At 54.9% G+C, this 24761-nt stretch overlaps 3 protein-coding genes across 5 annotated transcripts in view; 1 reads left to right on the top strand and 2 right to left on the bottom strand.

Annotated features, from left to right (window-relative positions):
* Window positions 1–22441, bottom strand: part of DBNDD2 (dysbindin domain containing 2) — a 26851-nt gene extending 4410 nt beyond the window's left edge. Inside the window, exon 1 of one of the 2 annotated variants that reach the window (XM_036009879.1) lies at window positions 22374–22441. The gene's annotated coding sequence lies outside the window, so the exon portion shown is untranslated. Of the gene's footprint in view, window positions 1–3; window positions 379–22373 lie in introns of those variants that run through there. The other variant, XM_028524826.2, reaches the window with a different exon arrangement.
* On the top strand, window positions 11397–14868 carry TP53TG5 (TP53 target 5). The gene is given in 5 exon segments (XM_036009461.1): window positions 11397–11444; window positions 11672–11773; window positions 11961–12088; window positions 13322–14084; window positions 14779–14868. Coding segments are annotated over 4 exon segments (1020 nt in total). The 3' UTR covers window positions 14064–14084; window positions 14779–14868.
* SYS1 (SYS1 golgi trafficking protein) lies at window positions 19722–24761 on the bottom strand. 2 transcript variants are annotated; one of them, XM_036009882.1, is made up of 4 exons: window positions 24500–24761; window positions 24069–24308; window positions 22374–22441; window positions 19722–20983 (listed from the first exon to the last, which is right to left on the bottom strand). In XM_036009882.1, exons 2-4 carry the CDS (start codon window positions 24228–24230, stop codon window positions 20743–20745), a joined length of 471 nt encoding a protein of 156 aa, XP_035865775.1. In that variant the 5' UTR covers window positions 24231–24308; window positions 24500–24761; the 3' UTR covers window positions 19722–20742. The 2 variants fall into 2 exon arrangements, with proteins under 2 accessions (XP_035865775.1, XP_028380628.1); XM_028524827.2 differs by having other exon boundaries at window positions 24521–24757.

Raw genomic sequence — 24761 nt, 5'->3', positions numbered from 1 at the left:
CACCCGGCAGCCCCTGGTTCCTGGATCCGGGACTGGACAGCCAACGCCCAGCCTTCCAGCGCACTGGGGCACTGGGCGGGGTGGGCGCCGGGATGGGCGGGTCAGGGCTGCAGGGGTGGGCCGCTGCACCGCACCCCCAGATGCCGGGGGAGAGTCAACTCCTGCGGGGTGCTAAGAAAGGCACTGTACGCCCGGGCTGGCGGGGATGGGAGGCTCAGTCGCAAACTGCGGGCCCAGAGGGGAAACGCTAGCCCCCTTGCAGCGCCTCCTGGCTCAGATCAGTGCCGGTGTCCAGTCTAGCAGTTCCGGGACCCAGAGCCCGTGCCCACTCTCGTCCTTCTCCCGTGCACCCACCCTCGTGTGCTCGCAGCTGCAGAAGCCGGCGCGGGGGAGGTGTCAGGCAGAGGTGCTCCTGCTGCGGGGTCAGCGAACATCCTCGAGCAAGCCGAGAACTGGGACTCATCCTTGGCACCTCCTCGTCCTTCGCTGCCCTCGTTAACATACATACTCACTTCTTGTCGATTCTCCTCCCTAAACATCTTTGCAATCCACCATTCCTCTGCGTTCCCACCACCATCTCTCCCTCGGCTCCTGCAACAGCCTTCGAGCTGGTTTTCCTGCACTCGCTGGGCCGGCTACTGCTGCACTCCATTCCCCCCACACAGCAGCCCGTGGTCGTTTCAAAGTGCAAGTCTGACCTTCCACCCTCTGCTCAAATCTCTCCATTGTCAAAGTAAAATCTAGGCCTGATCTGAGGGTTTTTTCCGGAGCTGAGGATTTTCTTAAGTATATTTTATTGATTATGCTATTACAGTTGTCCCATTTTTTCCCCTTTATTCCCCTCCACCCTGCACCCCACTCTCACCAGCATGTCCCCCCTTAGTTCATGTCCATGGGTCGTACATATAAGTTCTTTGGCTTCTCCATTTCCTATACTATTCTCAACCTCCATCTGTCTATTTTGTGCCTACCATTCATGCTTCTTCTGAGCTGAGTTTTGAAGAAATGAGTTCAACAAACAGAGAAGTGGGGGAAAGGAATGGAAGTGTGAAAATTCACGGCACATTCAGGTTTCCGTGTCAGGGGACCAGCACTGAAGTCCCTAAGGCACTGCCCCTTTTGTTGTCACTGGGGTCTCAGAACAACTCTGAGATAAACACAGCAAGCCGCTTTCCCGGGTATTTTACAAGCAAGGAAACGAGCTCACGAGAAGAAACAAGTGTAATGGTTAACAGCATGCAGATGGTAGAACCTCCTGGGTTGCAGACCTAAGCTCTGCATCCAACCAGCTGTGCAAACACTCCATTTCTCTGATCCGGGGTTTCCCTACCTGTTAGATACAAATAATTCATCTCTGTATCTTATGAGATAACTCACATGAAATGCTAGTACAGGACTTGGGCGTTTTGGAGATGCTCAGTGAACATTAGCTGTTTTGATTGTAATGCGTTCTGAGAAAGGGAAGAAACTGCTTTGTTTCACAAATTTCTGAAATTGTAGAAGTCCTCCCTGATAGTTAATACTTCTACGGAGCTTATTATACACCTGTCACTTCGTATATGTTGACTCTTCTAATCCTCTTAATAATCCTGTGAGGTGAGAACTATTATTATTTCCATTTTACAGATACAGAAACTAAGATGCAGAGAAGCGCAGGGACCCGTCCAAGGCCAGACAGCTGGTGAGTGATGGAGCTGGAATCTGAGCCAGGCAGGCTGCCTCCGGAGACTGTGCTTATAACAACCACTGCTCCCGGCCTGCCCCCTTCACCCCGTTGCAGTTTGCATCTTCCAGGGAGCGTCTGGGTCAGTGCGATTCTTCCTCCTCATCAGTGGGTGGGGTAGTGGCAGGGTGCCGCTTCCCAGCACAGAGGAATAAGGCCGAGTCAGGAGGACAGTGCATAACAACTCAGCTCACAGAGCCGCCGCCCCAGGCTTCAGGCTTGTCCCTAGGGACAGGGCTGCGTGGATTGCTCTGAGCTGTCCCCACGGTGGCAACAGGTCAGGAGCCTCGGTCCCTGCTCTTTGCCAGATGTTTGCCAGATGAATGGGTGGGGTGGGGAGAAATCAACCGGCCTGGAAATAATTCGGGGGCTGTGCTGGAAGGGCGTCAGCCGGCCGAGAGAAAGCCCCAGGCAGTGGGCCTGGCGGTGAGCGGCAACAGGATTTGGAAGGAGCAGCGAAAAGCTGCTAGATGGCTGGGACTTCTGGCTTCCTCCTAAGATGCAGAAAGCTGGGAGGGGCGTCATTACCACACTAATAATTGTTTTAATTGTTAGGTGATCTATAAAATGATAACTTTTGTCTAATCCATCAGGGAGATGAGGTTGCAGAGCAACCAATTAACCTGAATTCCAAAGAAGGACAGGAGCCTCCAAGAAGAAACTGGATGCAGGCGCTGGCACGCTGGTGACACAGGGGGAGGACAAGGTCTGCAGACGGGCAGGCAAGAAGCGTTCGGCTGCCGTTGTACTGACTGGCTGAAGCCCAGGGTGGCCGGTGTGAGACAGGGGTCCGCAGATACTGAAAGTAGCCATGGACACAACAAAACGCAGCCCAGTTTAAGTCCTGGCAAGACTGACTCAGTCCCGCACACCAATGGCCCAGGAAGGGATATACCAATTTCTAGGCATGAATAACATTGTCCTCAGTCTCTGATGCTCTACACATTCTGTCCAGAAATCAATAAAAAACTACAACACATAAGCAAAAAGCAACTTTTTGCTTACAACCCCCCCCCCCCCGCCAAAAAACACCCAAAAGCCCTATTGTCAAGAGACGAAGCAATGGACAGAACCAGGCTGAAGACCTGGGTAGCTCTCTGGAGTTACCTGACAGCAAATTTAAAACAATTATAAGGATATGTGAAAGGCTCTGTTGGGAAACGTGGCCAACATGCATAAGCAGAAAAGGAGTTTTAGCAGAGATGGGGAGACTACAAAAAAAGAGTCATATGGAAAAGTCTAGGGACTTTAAAAACATGTAACAAAGATAAAGACTGCCCTTGGCAGGCTCCTCCGTGAACTCAACACAGCTGAGGAAAGAGTCAGTGAACGTGAAGAGAGACCAAGCGACACCCGAATAGAAACAGAAAGAGAAGGAAAATCGAAGCAAAAACAAGACAAAAAAAAAAAAGAACAGAACATCCAGGAGCTAACGAATGTGTGATGTGAATCCCAGAAGGAGAAAAGACACACATGAAAATATGCACGCACACAAAATGGGACCTAGCTACACAGTCAAATGGTTGGAAGCCAAAGATAAAGAGAAGATGATAAGGCATCTGGAGGGAAAAGACACACCACCTCCAGAGGAGCAAAGGCAATACTTAGAGCCGACTTCGCATGAGAGAAGTCACGTGACCGGAAGCCAACTGAATGGTATCTTTTTTTTTAAAGATTTTATTTATTTATTTTTAGAGAGGTGAAGGGAGGAAGAAGGAGAGAGAGAGAAACATCAATGTGTGGTTGCCTCTCATGTGGCCCCCACTGAGGACCTGGCCCACAAGCCAGGCATGCACCCTGACTGGGAATCGAACCTGCGATGTTTTGGTTCGCAGCCCGAGCTCAATCCACTGAGCTACGCCAGCCAGGGTGAATGGTATCTTTAAATGCTGAAAGAAAAAAACTGTGAAACCAGAATTCTATACCCAGCAAAAGTAACTTTCAAACTTGAAAGCTATTCAAGGAGATAAAAATACTTTTTTTCAAATGAACCTAAACAAAATTCATTACCAGCAGGTCAGCACTACAAGAAATGGCAAAGGAAGTTCCGGAGGCAGAAAGACTGGGACACCAAAGAGAAACCTGGGTCTACATGCAGAAATGAAGGTCTCTGGAAATGGATGAAATAGAGGTTAACTGTTTTTTCTGGTTTTCATCACCTTCAAAGGTAACGGATGACGAAAGGAAAAGAACAGCGATCCACTGTGGGTTCAGAGATATCTAAAAGGAAAACGTATGGCAATAACAATAGTACGAATTATGGGATGAGGAACTGGAAATGTACTGCTGAAAGGTCTTTACACTGTATGAGAAGTGGTGCAATATTATTTTCAGATTGACTCGATCCGTTGATCGCACCTTTCCCAAAGGCAGGCTTGCTTACCGCGTGCTGTGAAAGGGCTGAACGCGGGTTTCTCAGCCACAACACGCACCCGCTGGGTGGGCGCTGAGCAGCTGGGACCTCGGCACCACTGGCCGAACTCGGAGCCGAGGAACCCACACGAGATGCTGCTGACGCTCCTGCCGTGTGGTGCGCTGCGAGTGGCCAACTGTCTTGACCAGACACAGTAGGTCCCACTGTCTACCGCTGGTGCCCATGGGGTAAGGTTTTCCCCAAGAGAACACAACCAGCCCACAGGGAGGAAGAACATGAGGAAACTCGGAAAACAAGCACAGATGAAAAAATAGAAAACAAGTAGGGAGGAGGTAGATTTTAATCTAAATGTATCAAAAACCAACTAAAAGACCGATCACTAGATTGGGAATAAAAGCAAGAGGCAATAATATGCTGTCTACGAGAAACCCAATGCAAGGATGAAGGGATGTGTGAGCTAAAAGTGGACAGAGGGAGTAACATACACCGCACAAAGCAAACTGCTCATCAAAGCAAACTGGACTGGCAGTACTCGTATCAGAAGAAGCAGACTTTGAAGGCAGGGCTATTACCGAGATGAAGAGGGACATTACATCATAACAAAAGGTTCGATTCACTAAGAAGACTGAACAATCGCAGAGGTGTATACAACTGAGAACAGAGCTTCAAAAATACATGAAGTAAAAGCCAATAGAACTAAAATAAGAAAGCGCAAAATCTATAATACAGTTAGGAAATTCAAAAACTCTCTCTCAGTAATCAATAAAACAAGGACCAGACAGGAAAAAAGCTAAGAAAACCTGAACACTATCAACTAACTTGTTCTTTTTTTGTTAATTTTTGTGTTTATTTTTGCATTCATTGGCTGATTCTTGCATGAGCCCTGACTGGGGATGGAACCCGCAGCCTTGGAGTAGCAGGGTGATGCTCCCACCAACTGAGCTACCCGGTCAGGGCTCAACTAACTTGTTCTGATTGACATTTTTATAATGCTTTACCCACCAACAGCAAGATAAACATTCTTTTCAACCGCACATAAAACATTCACCACGATACATCATATCCTGGGCCATAAAACAAACCTTAATACATTTAAGAGAATTGAATTGAAATCATACAAAGTGTGTTTTATGACCATAAAGAACGAAAATAAAAATAATAACAGAAAAATATCTGGAAAACAATGCAATACTTGGAAATAAAACACAACACTTCAAAATAACCCATAAGTCAAAGATGAAGTTGAAAAGGAAATGAGAAACACATCTGCAATGACACCGAAGTGCAGCTGCCAGCCCCCCGAAGCGCTCCCAGGGCCCCCGCCTTCTCTCTGTTCAGACCTTCGCACAGTTCTCGCCCACTCTGACTGTGTCAGGGCTCCTCTGTGGGGCCAGTGAGACATGGCAGAAATGATGGCTTGTACTGCTTTCAAAATTAGGATTTAAAGGGAAAAGAAAGGACCAAGCTTCCACCTTGGGTGTGTGCTCTCCGTTGCTTGGACCGCTCGCTCCGGGGTAGCGAGCCACTGCACTGCCAGCAGCCCCACAGAGAGGTCTGCAGGGCGAGGGGCTGGAGACTCCAGCCAGCCGCCAGAGCAGAGCAGAGGCCCCCCCACCGCTGCAAGCCCCTGGGCGAGCTCGGAAACAGGTTCCTGGGCCCGTGCAGGGCCTGGAGATGGTGTGGCCTTGGCCCGCAGCTTCCCTGCGACCCCGGGAGACACTGAGGCAGAACCACTCAGCTGGAGCCCTCCTGGATTCCTGATGCTCAACACCTTTGAGGTAATAAATGCTTCTTGTTTTAAACTGCTAGCTTCTGGGATAATTTGCTTTGCAGCAACAGGCAACACACAGAGATGCTGGTACTGGGGCAGAGGGCTGCTGTCACGGCCCTCTAGAGCATGGGAGTGGTGTTAGAACTGGGCAGTAGACTTGGAGAAGAGCACAGTGAACGCCTAAAGCACCTTGAAAAAAAGCCTCAGGCTTTTGATGCGGTTGCATTCAGGGCACAGAGCCGCGATTTTCAACCTGTGTCCTCCCACGGCTCACAGCAACTAATTCCTAAAATTCTACAACACACCAAAAAATATATTTTTTTGCTGATCTAACAAAAAAGATAGGTATAATTTTTATTCGTTCACACCGGACAGATATTGTTGTGTTGACTGTTGTTACTATTTTATTTGACAATCTAATGGAAAAGAGGTCAGTGTCCCTGACTGAATAGTCAGGCATTGTATGTTTTAAAAATTCTCGCGGTGCAGCAGGGCGTCACATGACACACTGGGTGAAATTCACTGGCATAGAGGAAGGTGAAACAAACACTAGCGGAAACGGGGGGTGGGAGGGAGGAATTCTTGCTATGTTCTGGCATAAAGTTTAGCAACCCTGCAGCAGTACGGTGGAAAGAAGAAAATGTGCCTGATGAGTTGAGGGACTCAGCGAACGAGATCTCCAAGTACGGTGTGGAAGACGCGCCGGCCTCCCCTTGCTGCTTACAGTAAATGCAGGTGGGGAGAGAGACACTAAAAGAATCGATCTCAGATGAGGGCAGTGTTGCTCCCTGGGGACCTTTGGCAATGTCTGGAGACATTTTTGGTTGTCCAGACTGGAGGCAGCTGCTGGCCTCTAGTTAGTGGAGGCCAGGGATCTTACATATGTTGTAACGCAGGAGACGGACCCCTCTCCCATCACCTCTTCCCCCGCATCAAACGACCATCCTGCCCAAGATGTCAGTAGTGCTCAGGCTGGGGAACAATGAACTAAAGGGCTGTTAAGTACAAGGGAGCCAGGACTTCATGGCAGAAAATCCTCAACCTCCCCAAATGGCAAATGATGCTAAAATTAAGAAATGGTTTCCTAGCAAAGCTCAAATCCAGGGTATTGCAAAACAAACAAACAAACCCACCCCCAAAACAAAGCATGGTCCGTAATGAAACGGGGAACGTGACTATAAAACCTTTGGTTTACATCTCTGGAAGACCGAAGGTGATGCTTTGGGGTATTATTCAGTCAGATAGAAGACATCTAAAAAAATTATAGGTGCCTTACAGGTCCTGCGAATCACACAATACGGATTCTAGAAAGCTTACGGGTATTGCCCCTCAGCCATTTCAGAAGCAGCCCAATGGAGAGAAGAGCTTATCTCGAAGAAACAGTGGGCATGGCCACTGCCCGACAGAGTGGACTGGAACGATTCAGAGTGACCCACAGTTCCTAAAAGAATTATATATCCAGACCCATCTCCAGCTTGGACTCGCAGGGATACAGGGAGTGCAGAATAAAGGGAGTCTCCAGTTCCGAACAGCCTGGAGTAGCTGCTCTCCTCTCCACCCCTCCCTCTGGGTGCAGCTTCAAGTGCTGGCCATTGTGCATGAAACGCACATAAGAAGGCAGGCCGGCCAGGAGCCTCGGCACCCGAAGGACACGGCAATGAGTCCCTGTGAGGGTGCTGGAGAAGCCCCCCACCTGGACGTGCCACTCAGGCGGACGCAAACATCACCCGCACAAGAGTAGCTGAACGGGGTTGAATAGTGTCCCCCAAACACAGAATGTGGCCTTACTTGGAAACAGGGTCTTCACAGATACAACGAGTTAGGAGGAGGTCATTCCAGATCAGGGCGGGCCCCAGATCCGATGGCTGGTGTTCCTGTAAGAAGACTGTGAAACTCCCCCTGTGAGTGGAAGGACCTCTCAAGCTGGCATCTGGAAAATGGCTCAGGAGCCGTCACTGGGGCGCAATGCCCGGTCATGAAGAACGCCTCCCCCAACCCCCGTCCCCGTGGGGGCAAATGGCCCGAGCAGGCAGAGCAGGAGAGAGGGGCGCTGAGGGGTGGGAAGTGTGGACTGGAACAGAACGGTGGGGCACCGGGGCCAGGCTCCCGGGCCGAACCCAGCCTCCATGTCTAGGTTGCCGGAGCCCTTCCAAGGCCCTCGGAGCCCTGAGGACAGACTCCAAGCAGCCCGGTGGGCAAGTTCACTCCTCTAGCTTCAGCCACTGCCGCTCTTGGTCCTTTCAGCATATGACAGTTCCTAATCCCCTAGTGCACCTATGTTTTAAAAAATCCCCTCTTTTGAGAATTCCCTGGCTACCTCGCCCCCCTCTGCCCAACCAACTTCTCGTCCTTCTTTCCCTGACCTCCCCAGGCTGGTCCAACAATCCACGGGATTACTTTTATCATATATAACCCTACTTCTTTCACTTTTCAAACAAATATTTCTGGGGTACCTACTATCTGCACTATTCTAGGCTCTGGGGCTTTGTCAATGAATACAACAGAAAGAACCCCCAGCCTTGAGGAGCCACACTCCCTGGGGCCCCTGAGCTTCTTGAGGGGCGGCATGCTCTGGCTCTGATGTTGCTGTCCTTGGTGCCTAGCACACAGTGGGTCCCCTAAGTGCCTAGCACACAGTGGGTCCCCAGCACTCGGCACCCGCAGACAGCAGGGCATTAGATGGTTCTGATGCCACCCACCAGAGCCCAGGAGCGTTGGATTGATGCGAGCTGGAACCGGCGAGGAGGGGAACGGCTGAGCAGGCACAGGGGCCAAGGAGCACTGGGGTGGACAGGAAGGAGGGGGCTGTCCTCCATGTCTTCCCTCCCGTGTCACCTCCTAGGGTTCTCCCCGGGGCCACGGGGTGTTTAGCCACCCTCCCCCTGATCCCTCACCCTAATAATAAAGGGTTTTTATATGTAAGAAGCTGTTCTGGAGCCTAGGCTTGGTCGGTCACCCCTGCAAGGCAGAGCAAAGCACGGCCTGTGCATGCACACCCCTCTGCCCTGGAGGCCGTATGGGGTGAAGCGGCTCCCACACGTGGATGGGTATCAGCTTGGCCGACTCCACTGGGGGTGCTGTACCCTAGAAGCCGTTTCTCACAAACTCTTCAGAGTATTCAGAGCAGCCCACGTTGTTAAAGTCTCCCGAGATCTGTCCCCCCGTCACCCCACCTCCTGCCACTGCTGCCCTCCCTTCCTTCCCTCCATCCAGGCTCTTCTCAGATCTCATCTTGGTGACGAAGCCCTCCCATCCCACCCTTTTACCGCAGCCAGCCTTCCCCCTTTGCCCTCCTATCCCCTCCGCCCTGTTCGGTTTTCTCCACGCACATATTTCCGTTTGGCGTAACAGTGGTGTGCCGGGACTGACGCATGAGGGCTCACAAAAGCCTGTTACATTTTCAGGACCTCTGCCGGCTGGTTGTTAAGCATAGCCACCATTAAAAATTAAGTTATACAAGCTTAATTAATGATATTAAAGACAAAGGTGGGCCCTGGCTGGTGTGGCTCAGTGGGCTGTGAAACAAAGGGTCACCGGTTTGATTCCCAGTCAGGGCACAGGCCTGGGTTGCGGGCCAGGCCCCCAGTAGGGGGCGCACAAGAGGCAACCACACTTTGAGGTTTCTCTCCCTCTTTCTCTCTCCCTTTCCCTCTCTCTAAGCATAAATAAAATCTTTAAAAAAACAAGGATTGAAAATGTTCAAACTCATCACTTCCTAATTTTTTACTACCTTCCTTTTACTATTATCTACGTTCTTGAGAGTCTTTACATCCACAGAAATACAGAGTCCGGCACAAATAATGCCCCTTTTTTATTCACAAAATCACAAGCATGTAATTCTGTAACATAACTATATCACACTCAGGCATACCATATGGCATTTCAGGTGAAATGTTCAAATGAAAACTATAAATTATCACACCCATATTATTACCCTACCAACCACACTCAAGCAGACCTTATTTCTGCTGGACTCTGTATCCAATATGTAATAGTATGGTGTTGTGCATTTCTGTTCAACTCTGCATTCAGTGACATCACATTGGTAGACTGAAATCAGCTGTGGAAGAAGTATTTACACCACAGACATAGGTAAACGTGATAAATCAGGTTTATCATCTTGTTGCTGTAGACCAGGGGTTGGCCATAGGCCAAATGCAGCCCGTCAACTATTTTTGTAAATAAAGTTTTATTGCAACACAGCCATGTCCACTCATTTGCATATTATCTAGAGCTGCTTTCACCCTGCAACAGCAGAGCTGAACGGTGGCAACTACGTGGCCTTTACAGAAGAAATTCACCGACCCACAGTCTGGCCATAAGAAAGCAGTGGAGATGTTAATACTGCATAGTAAGTGTAAACCTGTGTCCTGCCTCCAGCTGTTACATGGAAACAGCAACACGGTCCAACACAGCAAATGAGTCGACCGTGTCACTGACGAATGGGTGGAATTCCAGCATCTTTGTTCTCTCGTTTTTTTCACTCTCTTCTTACTCTTCGTGTAAATGAGAGTACCCACACCCACACTGGCACTACACTTGTTTGCCCGTGTAAACAAGGCTGGCTGTGGCTGCAAGGGTCGGGCACAACTCCAGAGAAGCGTGCTATAAGAATCGACCGGAACCCTGGCTGGCATAGCTCAGTGGATTGAGCGCGGGCTGCAAACCAAAGCATTGCAGGTTCGATTCCCAGTCAGGGCACATGCCTGGGTTGCAGGCCATGGCCCCCAGCAACCGCACATTGATGTTTCTCTCTTTCTCTTCCTCCCTTCCCTCTCTAAAAATAAATAAATAAAATCTTAAAAAAAAAAAAGAATTGACTGGCTAAATGGAATTTACAATAAAGAGAATTGTCAAATTTCATTATTTTAGATTTCCATCCGTAAAATTTATAACAAACGCACACACGACAGGCGCTTTGTTCTAGGGAGCCAACTATTAAACATTGGTGAGCACACACACTGTTTTGGTTGCCCTCCACTAGAGCGTAAGCTCCTGAAGGGCGGGGATTCACTTTCACTCCAGGACTCAGAGCATCACCTGACACGTGGCCAGGCCCGAGTTACACGCGGGACGTGAGTGCCCGGATGAGCACAGCTGGAAACCTCTGGCTTTGTGGGTTGAGTGTCAGACCTTAGGTCTCCGGCTCCACCATTACCCACCCGTAGGCCTCGAGGAAACTACGTATCCTCTCTGAACTGTGGCTTCTCCGTTTACAAAGAGGAACAACCCCCCTGCCTCACAGGGAGGTGGTGACAATATACGCATCTGCTTGCCGCACTCCAGGCTTCTCCCCAGTGGGGGCTTCTTCCTGACCCGCCACCCCCGCCACACACATACTCCTTGGAGACCCGCCCAGCCCTGCTGTTGTCACACATTTCATTATGTCACAGCTCCCCTCCCTGGCAGCTGCAGCGCAGCCCCCCTCATGCCCAGCCTGCGAGCTGGCTGAACCCGGAGGGGCAAGGCTCAGGCAGCACCTGGTACCAGTCTTGCTCCATCTGTCTTTGAGGCCTCACAGCCCCAGCATGAGTCCATCAGCAAAGAAGAGGCCCAAGAATAGTGTGGATTCCAAGGTTGGACTGGGGACTGGGTGTGGTCGGCCTCACGGAGCCCAGCCACGCCCAGGGCAGGGGGAGGGGAAGGGAGAGCTCGAGGGTGAAGGGAGGTCAGGAGGGTGAAATGGCCTCCCCGTGTCTGCCCCCAAACTGCGGTGACAAAACTCGCGGTCTAGGGCAGGTGCAATCACGCTGGGCTGAACGGAGAGGCAGGCGTTCGGAGGGGCGGGATCTTCCTGGGTTAGCGCTCCCTCTCTCTCTCTGTCTCTTAGATGCAAGATGAGAAACGACAGGACAGTATACAGCAGCCTGTCCACAAACTAATTGTGTGGAACCAACTCAAAATGGTGAGATGCCCCATTCTGGTCCCAGCTAAGGCGGGCCTGAGTGCCCACGGGGCACTGCTCCTAGTGCCGTGGTTAAGTGGCCCAGACCCGGTCCCCGGGCTGAGCCGAGCCAGAGTCCAGACAGCGGGTGGGACATGATCCTAGGAAAACCGAAGCTCCTGTTTCTCTGGTTCCTCAACTCCGGCAGGTATTGAAAAACTTGTCATTCTTGAGGCTGTTCAGGAGCTCAAACCCCCGGATCCAAGAGCTGCACAACCTGGCCAGGAAGTGCTGGAACTCGCCGCTCAAAGTGCGGAAGGTGCTCCTGATCTCCAGGTGAGCTCAGCCCGCCCCGGCCCCGACACGGGCCCAACAGCTGGCTTTACTGGGAACGGGCGCTGTGCTCAGGAATCTAGAAAACCTAATTTTCACAGAGGCTCTGAGAGAAAGGTATTTATGAGCCCTATTTTATAATGAGAAGCTGAGGCTCGGGAGATGCAGTGCCTTGTCCCAGTTACCTGACCTGGTAAGAGGCTGAGCGAGGATTGGAAGCCCTGCCTGTCTGTCACCAGAGCCATGACCGAAACCAGGGTTGCAACCGTGCAGTTGTGGGACTACCTGCCGCCTGGGGCACAGGGCAGGGTGGGACCCCTCCTGCTCCCGCTCTCAAGGTCAACACCACCCCGACATCCACCTGCAGACTAGGCATCTTGCTGGAGCTCGGTTTCCTCATCAGTCACGTCAGAATATTAAGAAAACTCACATTGGTTAGGCACCTGCTTGGTGCCCGGCACTATGCTAAATACTTTACAAGCATTTTCGCCTTTAGTTTATTCTTCCCAACAATTGTATTGGGCAGACAGGATCATCCCAGTTTTACAGGGGAGGAAACTAAGGCTCTGAGGGGTTATACTTCTTGCCTCAAATCGTACAGATAGCAGGGGGCAGAAGCGAATTTGAACCGCAGCTTGTCTGTCTCAAAAGCCCGTGTTCTCCGAGCCGCCCCGCCACTTCACCGCCCCCTACTCTGCAGGACCGCTGTGGGGGTGTCGGGTCTCACGCCTGATGGGCACTGGATTGGTGCTGGTCGTTATCATCATCGCTACTGTCATTATCTTGAGCCCAAGGCCTCGCCCCTCTCCACACGCCCAGCTAGGACACTTTGCAGGGGACCCAATCGGAATAGACACCTTTTAGAAAAGTCCCTCCCGGCGTTTACTGCCTCTGGACAGCCCCACCGCTCTGGGCCCCGCTCCGAGGTGGCCTGGTGCAGGCAGTCAGGAGACCAGGGGCCAGCAGGTGGGGGTCAATGAGCCCCATAGTTTCCCAGCCTTTTTAAAACAGCTGAACCTCTCTTCCAAAGTCTGTCCCCAAACTGCACTTGTGTTTTTTGGGGGAAGGTGTCCTGTTTCACCCCGCCCTGGGGTGGGCAGGGACAATTCCTCAGAACCCTCAGGTCCCCTAAACACAATCTGAATAAAAAAACAAACCCCAAAACAAAAACACTGCACTAGTTCACCCCATCAGCTGAAACCCGGAGGCAGAAGCCTGACCCAGTGGCTGATGCTGACCACCTGTCTTCCTGGGGTCCTACCTCCCAGTCACCTGCTTGTGCCCCCTCAGCCTCTCACATCCCTGCTGCCAGTGTGTATCCCATCACCTGCCGCAGGTGCGAGGCCCCTGGGCGGCAGAGAAGTTCCCTCCGGGGCCCTCCCTAGTGTTCTGCACAGGCTGCCCTGACCGCAGCCGTCTCCGTGCAGCGAGAGGACCGGGCCATGGGCCTGCACGGCCGACTGCTGTTCCTCTCCTTGTCAGGGGCAGCACCGTCTGCTACAGAGTGGACCAGAGTACTGAAGAGCTCCAGGAGGCCAGGTGCTCCAAGAAGAAGCTGGAGTCCAAGACGTTCAAGTCCACCAAGAAGCCTAAGGAGCCCGAGCCCAGGGTGGGGCTGCGGGAGAGGAAGAAGGTCCGGGAGTCCTGGGCTGCAGTGCCAGGGAGGGGAGAACAGGGGGAGCCCGAGGGCCCGAAGACATCGAGGGCTCATCGCCTGACCACTTGCACGGGAGCCGGGGAGAGGCCACTGCCCACTGGGGACCCCCGAATCATCTTCCTGAAGACCCAGCACGGCGACACGGAGCAGCTGGAAGCAGCGGACCCGTGGCTCTGGTTTGAGGGGCTGCCCACGCGGATCCACCTCCCGGGGCCCCGCGTGATGTGCAGGTCGTCCACCCTGCGCTGGGTCAAGCGCTGCTGCACCCGCTTCTGCTCGGCATCCCTTGAGCTGCCCATGTGCCATCCCTACAGGGTGTGACGAGGCCACCGCCAGGCCAGGGTGAGATGCCTGCCCCACGCCAGGCCCACAGCTGGGCCCCAGAGTCGGGGGGCTCAGGGTACAGTCTTAGGGGCTGTGGCTGGCAGTGCTGGGAGGCCCCACCTTCAGGCCTGGAAAGGGAGGCTCGGAGAGGGGGAAGCCACTCACCGAGACCACACAGCAGTCTGGTGGCCCGGCGGAGCCCCTCAGGACCCAAGCAGGGGCTCTAGGGGAGGAGAGGCACACCCTGGGAGCGTGGGTTCCGAGGGGGGTCACCCCGTTGCCTGGAGGCCTCAGGAGAGGCCACGACTGCTACAGCTCAGAATCTCACAGAGGCCTGAGGAAGCAGTTCAGCAATTTCTAAGTGTGGGGGAAGGGGCGTGGTCGAGCAGAGGTCCGCCACACCCCCTCCTCTCTCAGACCAAACCAGCTCTCCATTTGCTTTCTTTATTCATGCCTCAAATAAGATTTACTCGGAAAAAGTTCTTCAGCATGGGGAAAAAAATACTGCAGCCCCTCCAAGAGAGAATTCAGGTCCCAGGAAAGGAAGGGGGTGCTGCACTAGGGGGTCCAGTGGGAAGGGAGGCTTCCCCTTCACAAAACCACAATCTCCAACCTGCCAGGCACCGCAGCGCCGGGTCCCTAAGCCCTCTCCCTAGGTGGCAGCGCCCCCTGGGGGCAGCCTTCGCTCTTAACACCAGGTCTCCGCTTGCAGGTGGTGTGACCTCGGATGGGAGCCTGAGTGTGAGCAGAGGGTGGATCATGAAATCATCTGATTGGGAGGGTTGGACGGGAAAATTCGCGAGTATACAAATAAAAATCTCCCATATGGCGCTGAGGAACGCTTCCGTTGGCTCTGCCTGTCTGCCTGGGGCTGGAAAGGCTGGAGAAAAGAGGCCCTCCGTAGAGTTGGGGAGGGGGGCGGGGGGAGGAACATGCATCACTTATGGCTTCTTCCACCCCATCCCCAGGTCCCTAAAGTCAGCCCAGAACCCGAGACAAAAAGCCAGCAAGCTGCAGCGCCCCCCCCCCCCCCCTGAACTGGCTTCCTGAGGGGTTGCTCTATGAAGTCACAGAGAGGGAACATTTCCTGGGTGCTTTCTGGGTGTCTCCTGGGTGCCAGGTGCCTCACAATGGCCCTGCAAGCCAAGGAGAGCAGGAGGCCATGCTGCAGAGAAGGGAAACCCTTGCCCGGGCTCGCACCACTAGGAGCGGTGGTGGGGCAAGAACCTTGATCTCGGGCTCCTGGCTGCTCCCCGTTCCCCGTCTGAGAGGAAGGTAAAAGGCCCAAGGGAGCGTCCGTGCAGCCCATCACACACGTGCACCGTGCCCTGATTATCACAGCGTCAGGTGTCGGTACGTGGATGTCACTGGCCTCACCTGAGTCAGAGGTCGTGGACAGCAGGGCCGGGCGGGAAGCTGGTACTGTGCTCCTGCTGCTTCCATGTGACACGGCACACACCTCACCCGGCGGAAGCCCTGGTCCACCCATCCGGTCGGAGTCACCCTCTGTCAGAAGCTACAGGGCCCTGAGCGTGCAGCTGGGGAGAGCAGAGCCCAGGCTTTCTCGAGCGAAGACGGCACTCCTCCCTTTTCCTTCCCCCAGAGGCAGGATGCGCTGAGCGGATGCCGAGCGGATGCCCAAAGGAAAGCAGCAGAGCCACCTAGGGGCCCCGGCCCCACCTCACCCTACCCCGGGGAGCCAGGGCGGTGAGGGAGAGGGATCCCCAGATCGGGAGAGGAAAGGACAGGAGGGGCTCCCCCCGAGCCCTCCTGCTGGCAACCCTCCGCCCCACTGGCGCTCAGCAGCATGACCGTGCATCCAGCAGAGAGGACGGCCTGGGCTCGGCCGTGGGACTGCTCTGCACAGCCAGGCTCTGCCTGGGGAAGGCGGCCAGGCGGCCTGGCGGCCCTCCCTCCCTGCCCTAAGGCATGCCACCCCCTCCCCAGTGCTGCGCAACGCCACCCCAGTAACCTCCCCTCCAAGCTGTCTTCCCGCTCAGCGTGCACCCCAGCCCGGTTCCTGAACCTCCGTTCCAGTTCCCTTGCTGGACATTGTCAACCCCGCCAACCTCCGAAAACCACCTCTTCTCCATCTTTCCTCCCAAAGTGTCTCCATTCCATCATCCACCTTCCTGTGAACTTCCATCCTAGGCTCTCAACAGAGACACAGTCAGGGCAGTGCGCTTCCAGCCAAAAAAAAAAAAAATCCCCCAAAACACTCTCTTGGGGGTGGCGGGGGGCAGCACTATTCTTTGTAGGAGCCTACCCAGGGAACCCCAACGAGGACCCGGAAAGACCAGCAGCTTCCCCTTTGCCCCCAGGGGGCCATGGAGTAGGGGGCCGCGTGCCCAGAGCGCCCTGGGGGAGCAAGGACGCAGGCCTCCTGTGGGAATGACTCCTGGCAGGGGCACTTCTTCCAGCCTGTCCCCACCGGCACTGGCATTTGGTCCCCAGGAAACTTGCCTCCCACAAGGTGCTGTCGGGGTCTCCCCACGACAGCCGCCCTTTATTGAAGCGCTTCAACCTGAGGCTCCTCTGCTGGGCTCAGACCCTGATCTGGGCAGAAGGCTGCAACGGGCATCAGCGAGCGCCGCAGAAACGGCTTCCTAACAGTTGACTGGACTTGGGGGGGAGGGTGGACTAACTTCCAGGAGTTTGAGTGACTTTTAAGTCACGTCATCTCTTTGGAGCTATTTCATCCGTTTATTTATTCCACAGGGCCACTGCTATCCACTCCAGAGGGTAGATAGAGCACATCAGGCTTGATGGACACAAGGCCCGTCTGTGGGGTACCGAACAAGTGTTCGGCCTTCTTCCGTGCCTTCTCCCGGGCCCCGCACCATAATAATAAGGCCGCGAGGCCGGTACCGACCTTGTTCCTCACTTGCAAGCAGCTGCCTAACTGCCCAGTAAAGGGAACTCCCTTGCTACAAAGCCCGTCCTACGTCCACGTCCATGACCTTTTCCGAAGACGGCATCGGCATCCCCGAGACTGTCCCTCTCCCCCTCGGACCCACGTGGCACTCAAACACGACTGGAATGCGGGCATATGAGGCTGTGGAAGCAGACAGGCCCAGCTTCCCACCCTCAGTGACTCCTTATCCTCACCTTGTCTGGCAAATGAGGAAAATAATGGTGCGAATCTCATTGGATTAAGTGAGAATACATACGTCCCTTCTCAGTGTGTGGCACCCAGGGGCTCAGTCCTTGCTGGCTGCACCTAGATCCTGGGCAAGCCTGTCCCCCCAGCTGACAGCTGGAACCACTCAGGACCCAGGAGAAAGGCATGTCCTCTGGGCAGTGGGGGTTGGGATGGGGGGACAACAACTATAACTTCGATTTATGGGCCACTTCCCATGTGCCGGCCCCGCGCTGAGCGCTCTACCCACGACGCCTCAGTGAATCCTCGCAGCCACTCGGGGAAGCACTGTTATTATCCTCCGCCGGCAGATGGGGAGGCCGAGGTAGGGACGGGTGAAGTAGCTCATCTGGTCTCACAGCCAGTACTGGGCCCCAGGACTTAACTCTGCTCCCCATCACAGCGCTCTCAGGTCTGTGTTAGAGCCCCCAGAGCTCTGACTTGCCCAGGGAGGGGCAGGGCGGGGACTGGAACTCAGCCCTCTGCACCCCCTCATCTCAGGGCTGTTTTCGCCATCCTTCGCTAATTTCCTACGGAAAACCCCAAGCACCACAGTGGCGTCCGATCCCTCTGCAGGGCGTGTCCCTGGTGCCTGCCCCTGCTCCGAGGCTCTGTGGACCCCGGCCAGTCCCTTGCCCGCAGTGCCTTCTGGGGCTGGCAGAAGGAAGCTCCCCTGATCTCGGAGTCACCGAAGAGTCTAAGGACGAAAGATCTCCGCTTCCAGGGGCGCCTGTGTGAGCTGTGCACACCCACCGGACTCACGGGGAGCTGGCGCTCTCCACCCTGCCCCCTGGTGTCGCCACCGGCCACCTGGCCCATTTGGCTCTGATCTGGACGGGGCTGCCCCGAACTAGAAGTTAGAGGCACCGTCGGAACTACACATCCTGTTGTCGTCTCCCGTCCTCCTTGGAAAGGAGAAACTGTTCTGAGCGCCTGCTGGGCACGAGTCTTCCCTTCTCTCCAAATGGCCCAAGGTCAGGCAGTGAGTGGGACACGGGGAGGTCCAGACTGCAGACCCCTAGAAGGTCCAGAGATACACCCACTCAGTGGTGGGGTGGAGGGAACTTTATCCTTTGGAATAAAAACATTTCCTACAGTCCTCTGTTCAGCTGGAAATCTGTGGCCATATTGAATGTACTGTCCGTCAGTTTTCCTTAGAAAGCTCCTAATGTTTATAAAGCACTATGCATCCTTAGCATTCAAACAGTACAGCGGGATGATGCAGGTGTACGGCTGTAAGGCGACAGGTTACTTCACCATGAAGAATGCACGCACCCTTTACCCATCAAAGCCTCCCCAGCGAGCTCACTGATGTCCCTGCTGGAGCCCCGACCCTGGCCCTCCCAGCTCCTCACACGGGACCTTCGGCAGAACCCCCACAGCACCCCCATCTGTAAAACACGGCGGACGTGCTCCCCTTCGGAAAGTTGCTGGGAAGGTTAAGTGAGCGAGACGCCGAACGCTCAGCCCACCCTGGGCATCTGCTAAGCACTCAACAGACGCTGTTTATTTCTAACATGACATCACTGCCATGGCGCACTCCTCTCTGGAACTTACCTCTAGATACTGCTTTTACTGTTACTCTACAAATAAAAATCGCATTGAGGTCATGTATTTTTGACCCCAACTGTCATTCAGCTCAGTCACTGTTTTATTTTTTTTTTAAATAAGGCTCCCCTGACTTTGTGGTGGAATCCGAAACTGAAATTAACGCCCAAGAGGCCGAGGCCTGTCGCCGCAGGAACCACGCAGAACAGCACAGCTCCCAGAGGGAAGCCCCAGAGAGGGGTGCCAGCAGAGCTGCAGCGGCCAGCACAGGTGACCAAGGGACATGGCAGCCACGCGACGTGTTCTGACACCTTTCTCAAAACAAAGTCAGTCACGTACTTTTGGACTTGTGGCGTCTGGAGGGAAATCCACCGACCGAGGGCGAGTCACCCCAGCGGCCCCCCCCCCCCCCCCCCCCCCCGACCCTGCAGCCCAGCCAGAGCGCCCGGAGGGATGGAGGCGCCTCACCCTCACTCCTTTCCGGCCTCCACCCAGGCACGCTCGCTCTCAAACCTTCATCCAGTCCCACTCCACGCCCTGCTCCAGAGGGCGGGCTGGGCGCCGGGAGGCCAGGAAGGCTTCCTGGGAAGATGCAGAACTCACCTGTGCAGCCCTAACACTAAAAGCTGACAACTGGCAGCTCCCTCAGGCAGACTCTAGAGGATCCAGGGAGGAGCCCCGCCGGCTCCACGCAGAAGTGGACCTGGACCAGCGCGCTCTGCACACGCTCAGAAATCACCAGCAAGTGGGACGGCAATCCCTAGTCGCGGCGGGCGGTCCCCCCATGGTCTAGTAGAGGAGGCTATAGGTGCAGGGGACGGGGACCCAGGAGTCCCCTGCCCTTAGGATTTTAGCCGAACGGAGGAATGAACCTGGGGCCCAGGAAAGGAGCAGGTGACCTAATTCTCTGCACACGGCTCCCCTGCCTGGCGTGCTGACCTCTCGTTACACAGCGTCCCAAAGGAAGGACAGGCAGAACCGTGGAAAATACTGTGTTTATGTACACGGGAAGGACAGCTGCACGCCCCTCACAGAGGACACTCCACTCCCAACAAAAGCCCCGACAGCAAGTCCCTGTCTCCCTCCGCACTGTCAGCGCAGGTCGAGCTGGGAGACTGGGCTTCCCATCTCCAGACGCCCGTCACACCCTTCCCACTGCAGACCTGCAAAGAAGTCAGGAAAAAGGACCTCTGCCCCGAACTGACGTCCAGGGGGAGCTGAGGGGGCCGGTCACTCCCAGAGATTCCACTGCGAGGGTGAGACTGGGAGTGAAGTGAGGACGCTTCTCTGGGTCCTAAGGCCGACCACGTTGGAAGCTGGCAGCAGGGTGGGCACCCCGCGGAGAGAACTGGAAGTAAGTTAGTCCTAGGTTCCCGGGTGCACGCGCACAGAGGGAGACACGGCTGTGCGTTTTCCCGGCCCTTGACCGCCTCCATCTGGCTGCCGTCCTCGCCCCAGAGCAGCCTGGCGCTGTGCACTCGCGTCTTTCTCTGCGGCTCTGGATCCAGACACTGAGCATCTCTCCAGGTGGAAGAGCCGCGGTTCCGCAACACGGCAAAGGCGACCGCTGTCCCGGGGAGACAAGACCGATGACCGGAAGAGTGGTTCGCTCCAATCAGATATCCTTGATTTTTTTTTTCTTTTTTAAAATAACAGGCTGGTGATAGGTATGACGGCTCAAGAGTGACATGGTTCCAATTCTGCTATTACCCTGAACGACGTCCCCTTGCTGACCTCCCGGACACCAAGTTCAGAGCCCTTAGCTGACCTCCCGGACACCAAGGCTTCCGCAGACCAGGGCCATTGCAGCCGGGACCCTGACTGCTCCCCGCCTTCTTGCCAGGGCCTCGCTATCTCTCCCGCATGGACAGACTTCACACTTCCAGGGTTCCTCTCCAGCCTGGGCTGGACCTCACCTGGAGGGTCCGGGCGGCCCAAGGCGTTGGGGGGCGAGGCACCTGCCCAGCCGGGTGTCCAAAGAGCCCGATTCTAGACATTGGATTTAGGGGCTGAGTTGAGGGGGATCTCCTTGAGCTCCGTCCGCATGCACAGGTACTCCCCGATGACAGCCATGAGGGCAATGCACACGGCTTGGACCAGCCACCAGGTCAGCGCCGAGGGGAACCGGGAGCTGTAGAGCCAGCAGCCCAGGAGGTGAAAGAAATGGACAGTGACAGTGAAATCCAGACACTGCTTCCCTCGCCGGATGAAGTACAGCAAGCCCAGGGCACTGTGGGGAGAGGACAGCAGTGAGTTGTCACTGGGTTGTCCTGGCCTTAGATTAGGTTATCTGTGGAGTGGGGACAATTAGGATGACAGCATAGAGATTAGAAGCTAGTGAGGTCAGTGTGAAGCAAGGGTTACATTAGCAGATGCCTAGAGGAACAGGGCAGGGAGGGCTGAGAGTGAGCCGGGCCAGGCAGAAGAAAAACGAAAGCATGAGTTCGGTGATAAACAGCAACCGTCGCTCAAGGGAACAGGTGGGGACTGTGGCACCCGGAAGCCCGCATGTTCCATCTGCAAGAGGGACAGGGGCTACGTGCAGCCGGGTAAGTCGTCACGCTAGGAGTCTGGCCTAGAATCAATCTTCCCATTTTTCAAGAGAAGCCAGAAATCTGAATTCTTTTTAATATAAAATATCGCTGACTTTCAGCTAAGTGGGAAAATGTTCTACCCACCGGGCATGTCCTGACAACTGTGTAAGCCGAAGAGAACGCCTCTGGGAGCCAAACTGGAGTCGGCCCGCCAGTTTCCGACCTCCACTGCGAGGGCGAGAGTGGTAACGTGCGCCCTGGCCCCGCAGCTCAGTGGGTTAGAGCGTCCTCCCGCTGTGCCAGGTTGCGGGCTCAATCCCCAGTCAGGGCATACATAAGAATCAACCAATGAATGCATAAATGAAACAACAAATCAATGTTTCTCTCTCTCCACTCACCCTTTGCTTTCTCTCTCTAAAATGATTTTGAAAAAAAGAGTAGTGATGTGCAAGGTACTGTTCTAAGTACTTCCATGAAGTAGTTCACTTATCCTTACAACTGTGATAACAGTAATATCATCAGTCTCATTTTACTGATGAGAAAATGGGCTTAGACAGATGAACTTGTCCATCGTCACTAGACTAGGGGTAAAGCTGAAGTTCAAAGCCAAGTGGGTCCCCTCTGGAGCCTGTGATCTCGATCACTACGCAGCCTGCCTCTCAGGAGACAGGCGATGGCTACGAGTGACGTCAGACGTCAGCCAGTCAGACCCCTCAGTGCATCGAGGAGGAGCCCGAGGCCCAGGGAGGAGGGAAGCGACTTGGCCAATGGCACATGGACCCAGAGCTCCGTTCTCCTGACTCCCAGTCTAATCCTTTCCTCACCTTATTCTGCAGCAGGGAAGCGGCCTGAGACAGAAGCTGTCTCACAGGCAGCTCGCACAGAGTGACTGAGAGCCTTGCAGCTCAGTCCAAACAGTGACGGAGGGAGCCCCGTGGTGGAGCCAGCCCCAGTGGGTGCCTCTGCCACCCACTTCAGGCCACCACTCCCGAGGAACACACGCCGGCCTATCTCATGTCCACATCTGGGGAGTCAGCTTCAGCACGAAGACCCCAGAAGCCAGGCAGCAGAGCTGGTGGTACTCACCAGGTGAGGGCGTTGAGGATGAAGGACATCATGGAGAGCCGGCCCGAAGGGGTGGAGAAGCCCAGGATCTGGGGGGGAATCACAGAGGGAAACACGCTGGAGAAGTGACTCGGTGGAGCCCCGGCTCCAGGCCCTGCCAGCCCCCCAGGAAACTCCTCCCAGAGTAGAGCGGGCAGTGCGCCCCTTCATCTGGCGGCAGCCTGTTTCCAGCAGGGCGCTTTCACCGACATCCACCCTGGCATCTCATCCGAACCCTCCCAGCAGCGGGGAAGGGGTTATTCCCCTCACCTTACAAAGGAGCAATGAAAGCTCGCAGAAGTTAAGTCACTTGCCCAGAGTGAAACAGTAAGTCAACAGCAAGAGCAAGGTCAGAACAGCGTTCAGCACATGATGGCCCCAGGGACCAGACACCTATTTTTGTTAATAAAACTTTATTGAAATACAGGCATACTTAGTCAACTCGGTATTGTCTACGGCTGCTTTGGGGCTACCATGGCAGAGGTGAGTAAGTTGTGACTTCATATCTTTACTAGCTCATCCTTTAAAAAAAAAGTCTGTCCATGCCTGGTCTGGAATTCAGGCTGCGTGCATGAGAGGTCTCTTCAACAAAGCCCAGGGCTCCCATGTGCCTGTCCCAGAAGGACAGAGGCTCCCCAGAAGGGACTACTGTGCACCTGTGGGTGCGCACTGCCCCCCACTCTTGACCCAGTGCCGCCGAACACCACACACCTGCCCGACACTGTCGGTCCCGGCAGCCTGTGACACCCGTCCTCTCCTGCCATCCTCACCACAGCCTGGCCAAGCTGCTGCTGCTCTTGTTGTCACTCTTCCCTCTTTTTGGGTAAAACTCGCCCAAGGGCTACACAGAGAATAAGCAACGGGGGCAAGGATTCCATCCCAGATCTCACAGCTCCAAAAACAGTGCTCGAAACTGCACACCGCAGCTGTCTCCCGGGCACAAACACCTCTCAGGCCTCCGTTACGGTTTAAAGTACTACCGTCCTATTCCTGGGCCCCTTTGGGCCTCATGACACTCTACCGAGGATGATTCCGACCGGTTTCCAGAAGAGGAAACTGGCACAGAAAGGTGACGCCACTTGCCCAAAGGCCCACACAGCTAGTGTTGGGGGGCCAGACTGAATACCCAGCCTTTCTGAATCAGAAGTACAAGCTCTCCATATTGCATGCAGTCCACAGCCTCTCCGCTACTGGTCTCCCTGCTACCGGTCCCATGATTTCGCGTGCAGCACAACTGAGGTTCACAGTTATGATACTCGCCCCAGGTCAAACAGCAGTGGAACTTAAATGGAGGCCAGGCTCCAAAGTCCAGGAACTTGGCATCACACCTGCTGGAATACTCTTTTACCCGCCCCCAATTTGCCACCTGAGAATCTCGGGGCTCAGAGAAATGAAGTCGCTTTCTCAAGAGTGTCAGGAAGATGTGTCCGGTTGCCCGGAACGCTGCCCTGTTGGTGGTAACGTCCCAGCCCCCTTCCTTCACACTGTGAACCCGCCTCTCTGTTAGCAGCTGTTCCACTTTACAGATGAGGTAGCCGAGGTTCGGCAAGGCGAGATTTCATCCCCGGGGTCACAAAGCTAGCAGGTGGCACGGCCAGGTCTGGAGCCCAGCAGTGTCGGACCACAAAGCCCACCCCGTGAGGCCCAGACGCTCCCGGGCGCGCCCGAAGACCCTACCTCGGCGTCGAACATCTGGTCCAGCGAGGGGCTGCTGCGCAGCAGCCCGTCCACCAGCGCCAGCCACAGGCCCAGAGAGCCGTAATAGACGTTCTGCATGAGGACGATCTGCGACAGGATCAGCAACGGGTCCCACACGTAGCTGCGGAACTGGCCCGCCATGCCGGCCAGAGTGGCCCGGCCTCCGCCAGGGGCTTGAGTCAGCGCCGCCGGGCCATGGGTTTCAGGACGTCCCGGCACCTGCGAGGACAGATGCCGGGCCTCAGCCAGCGGGCCGTAACCATGGCAACACCACCCAGCCCGGGAGGAGGGGCTGGGACGGAGGGGGCGAGCCCATTCCGGGAGCGAGGGGAGGGCGAGGCGGGCAGACCCATTCCCAGGGTGAGGGGAAATCCTGCCAGTCTGGCTGCTCCGGCCCCGCCCGTACTCACATTTCCTCGGGGTCCACTCACCGGTGACCAACTCGAGGATCGAAGCGTCCGAACGCGACCCAGCCTCACAGGCCGACCCCTAAACAGTCTTGACAGACAGGATCATGGAGGAGAGTCCCTACCGGCCTAGAGAGGCAAAGCTCCAGCGATCCGGGCTGCTGTAGCGCCTGCGTAGAAAAGGAAGCGCTTCCGGGGACGGCGGTGGAGGGGGCGGGGCTGAGGTTGCGCAGGCGTGGTGGGTGCAAGCTTCGCCTGCTCCTCT

The sequence above is a fragment of the Phyllostomus discolor genome, chromosome 9 (assembly GCF_004126475.2).
Source record: "Phyllostomus discolor isolate MPI-MPIP mPhyDis1 chromosome 9, mPhyDis1.pri.v3, whole genome shotgun sequence".
Lineage (NCBI taxonomy): Eukaryota > Metazoa > Chordata > Mammalia > Chiroptera > Phyllostomidae > Phyllostomus > Phyllostomus discolor.
The sequence above is the reverse complement of the archived record's forward strand: the minus strand, read 5'-3'. Positions and strand labels throughout refer to the sequence as shown.

Bases quoted from the DNA above. Each gene is read 5' to 3' on its own strand.
- SYS1 (XM_036009882.1), bottom strand. From the start codon at position 24,230: ATGGCGGGCCAGTTCCGCAGCTACGTGTGGGACCCGTTGCTGATCCTG. The intron at 22,442-24,068 runs GTAGGGTCTTCG...ATTCCCCCCCAG, and splicing joins ACCAGATGTTCGACGCCGAG to ATCCTGGGCTTCTCCACCCC. The intron at 20,984-22,373 runs GTGAGTACCACC...CTCTCCCCACAG, and splicing joins ATCCTCAACGCCCTCACCTG to TGCCCTGGGCTTGCTGTACT.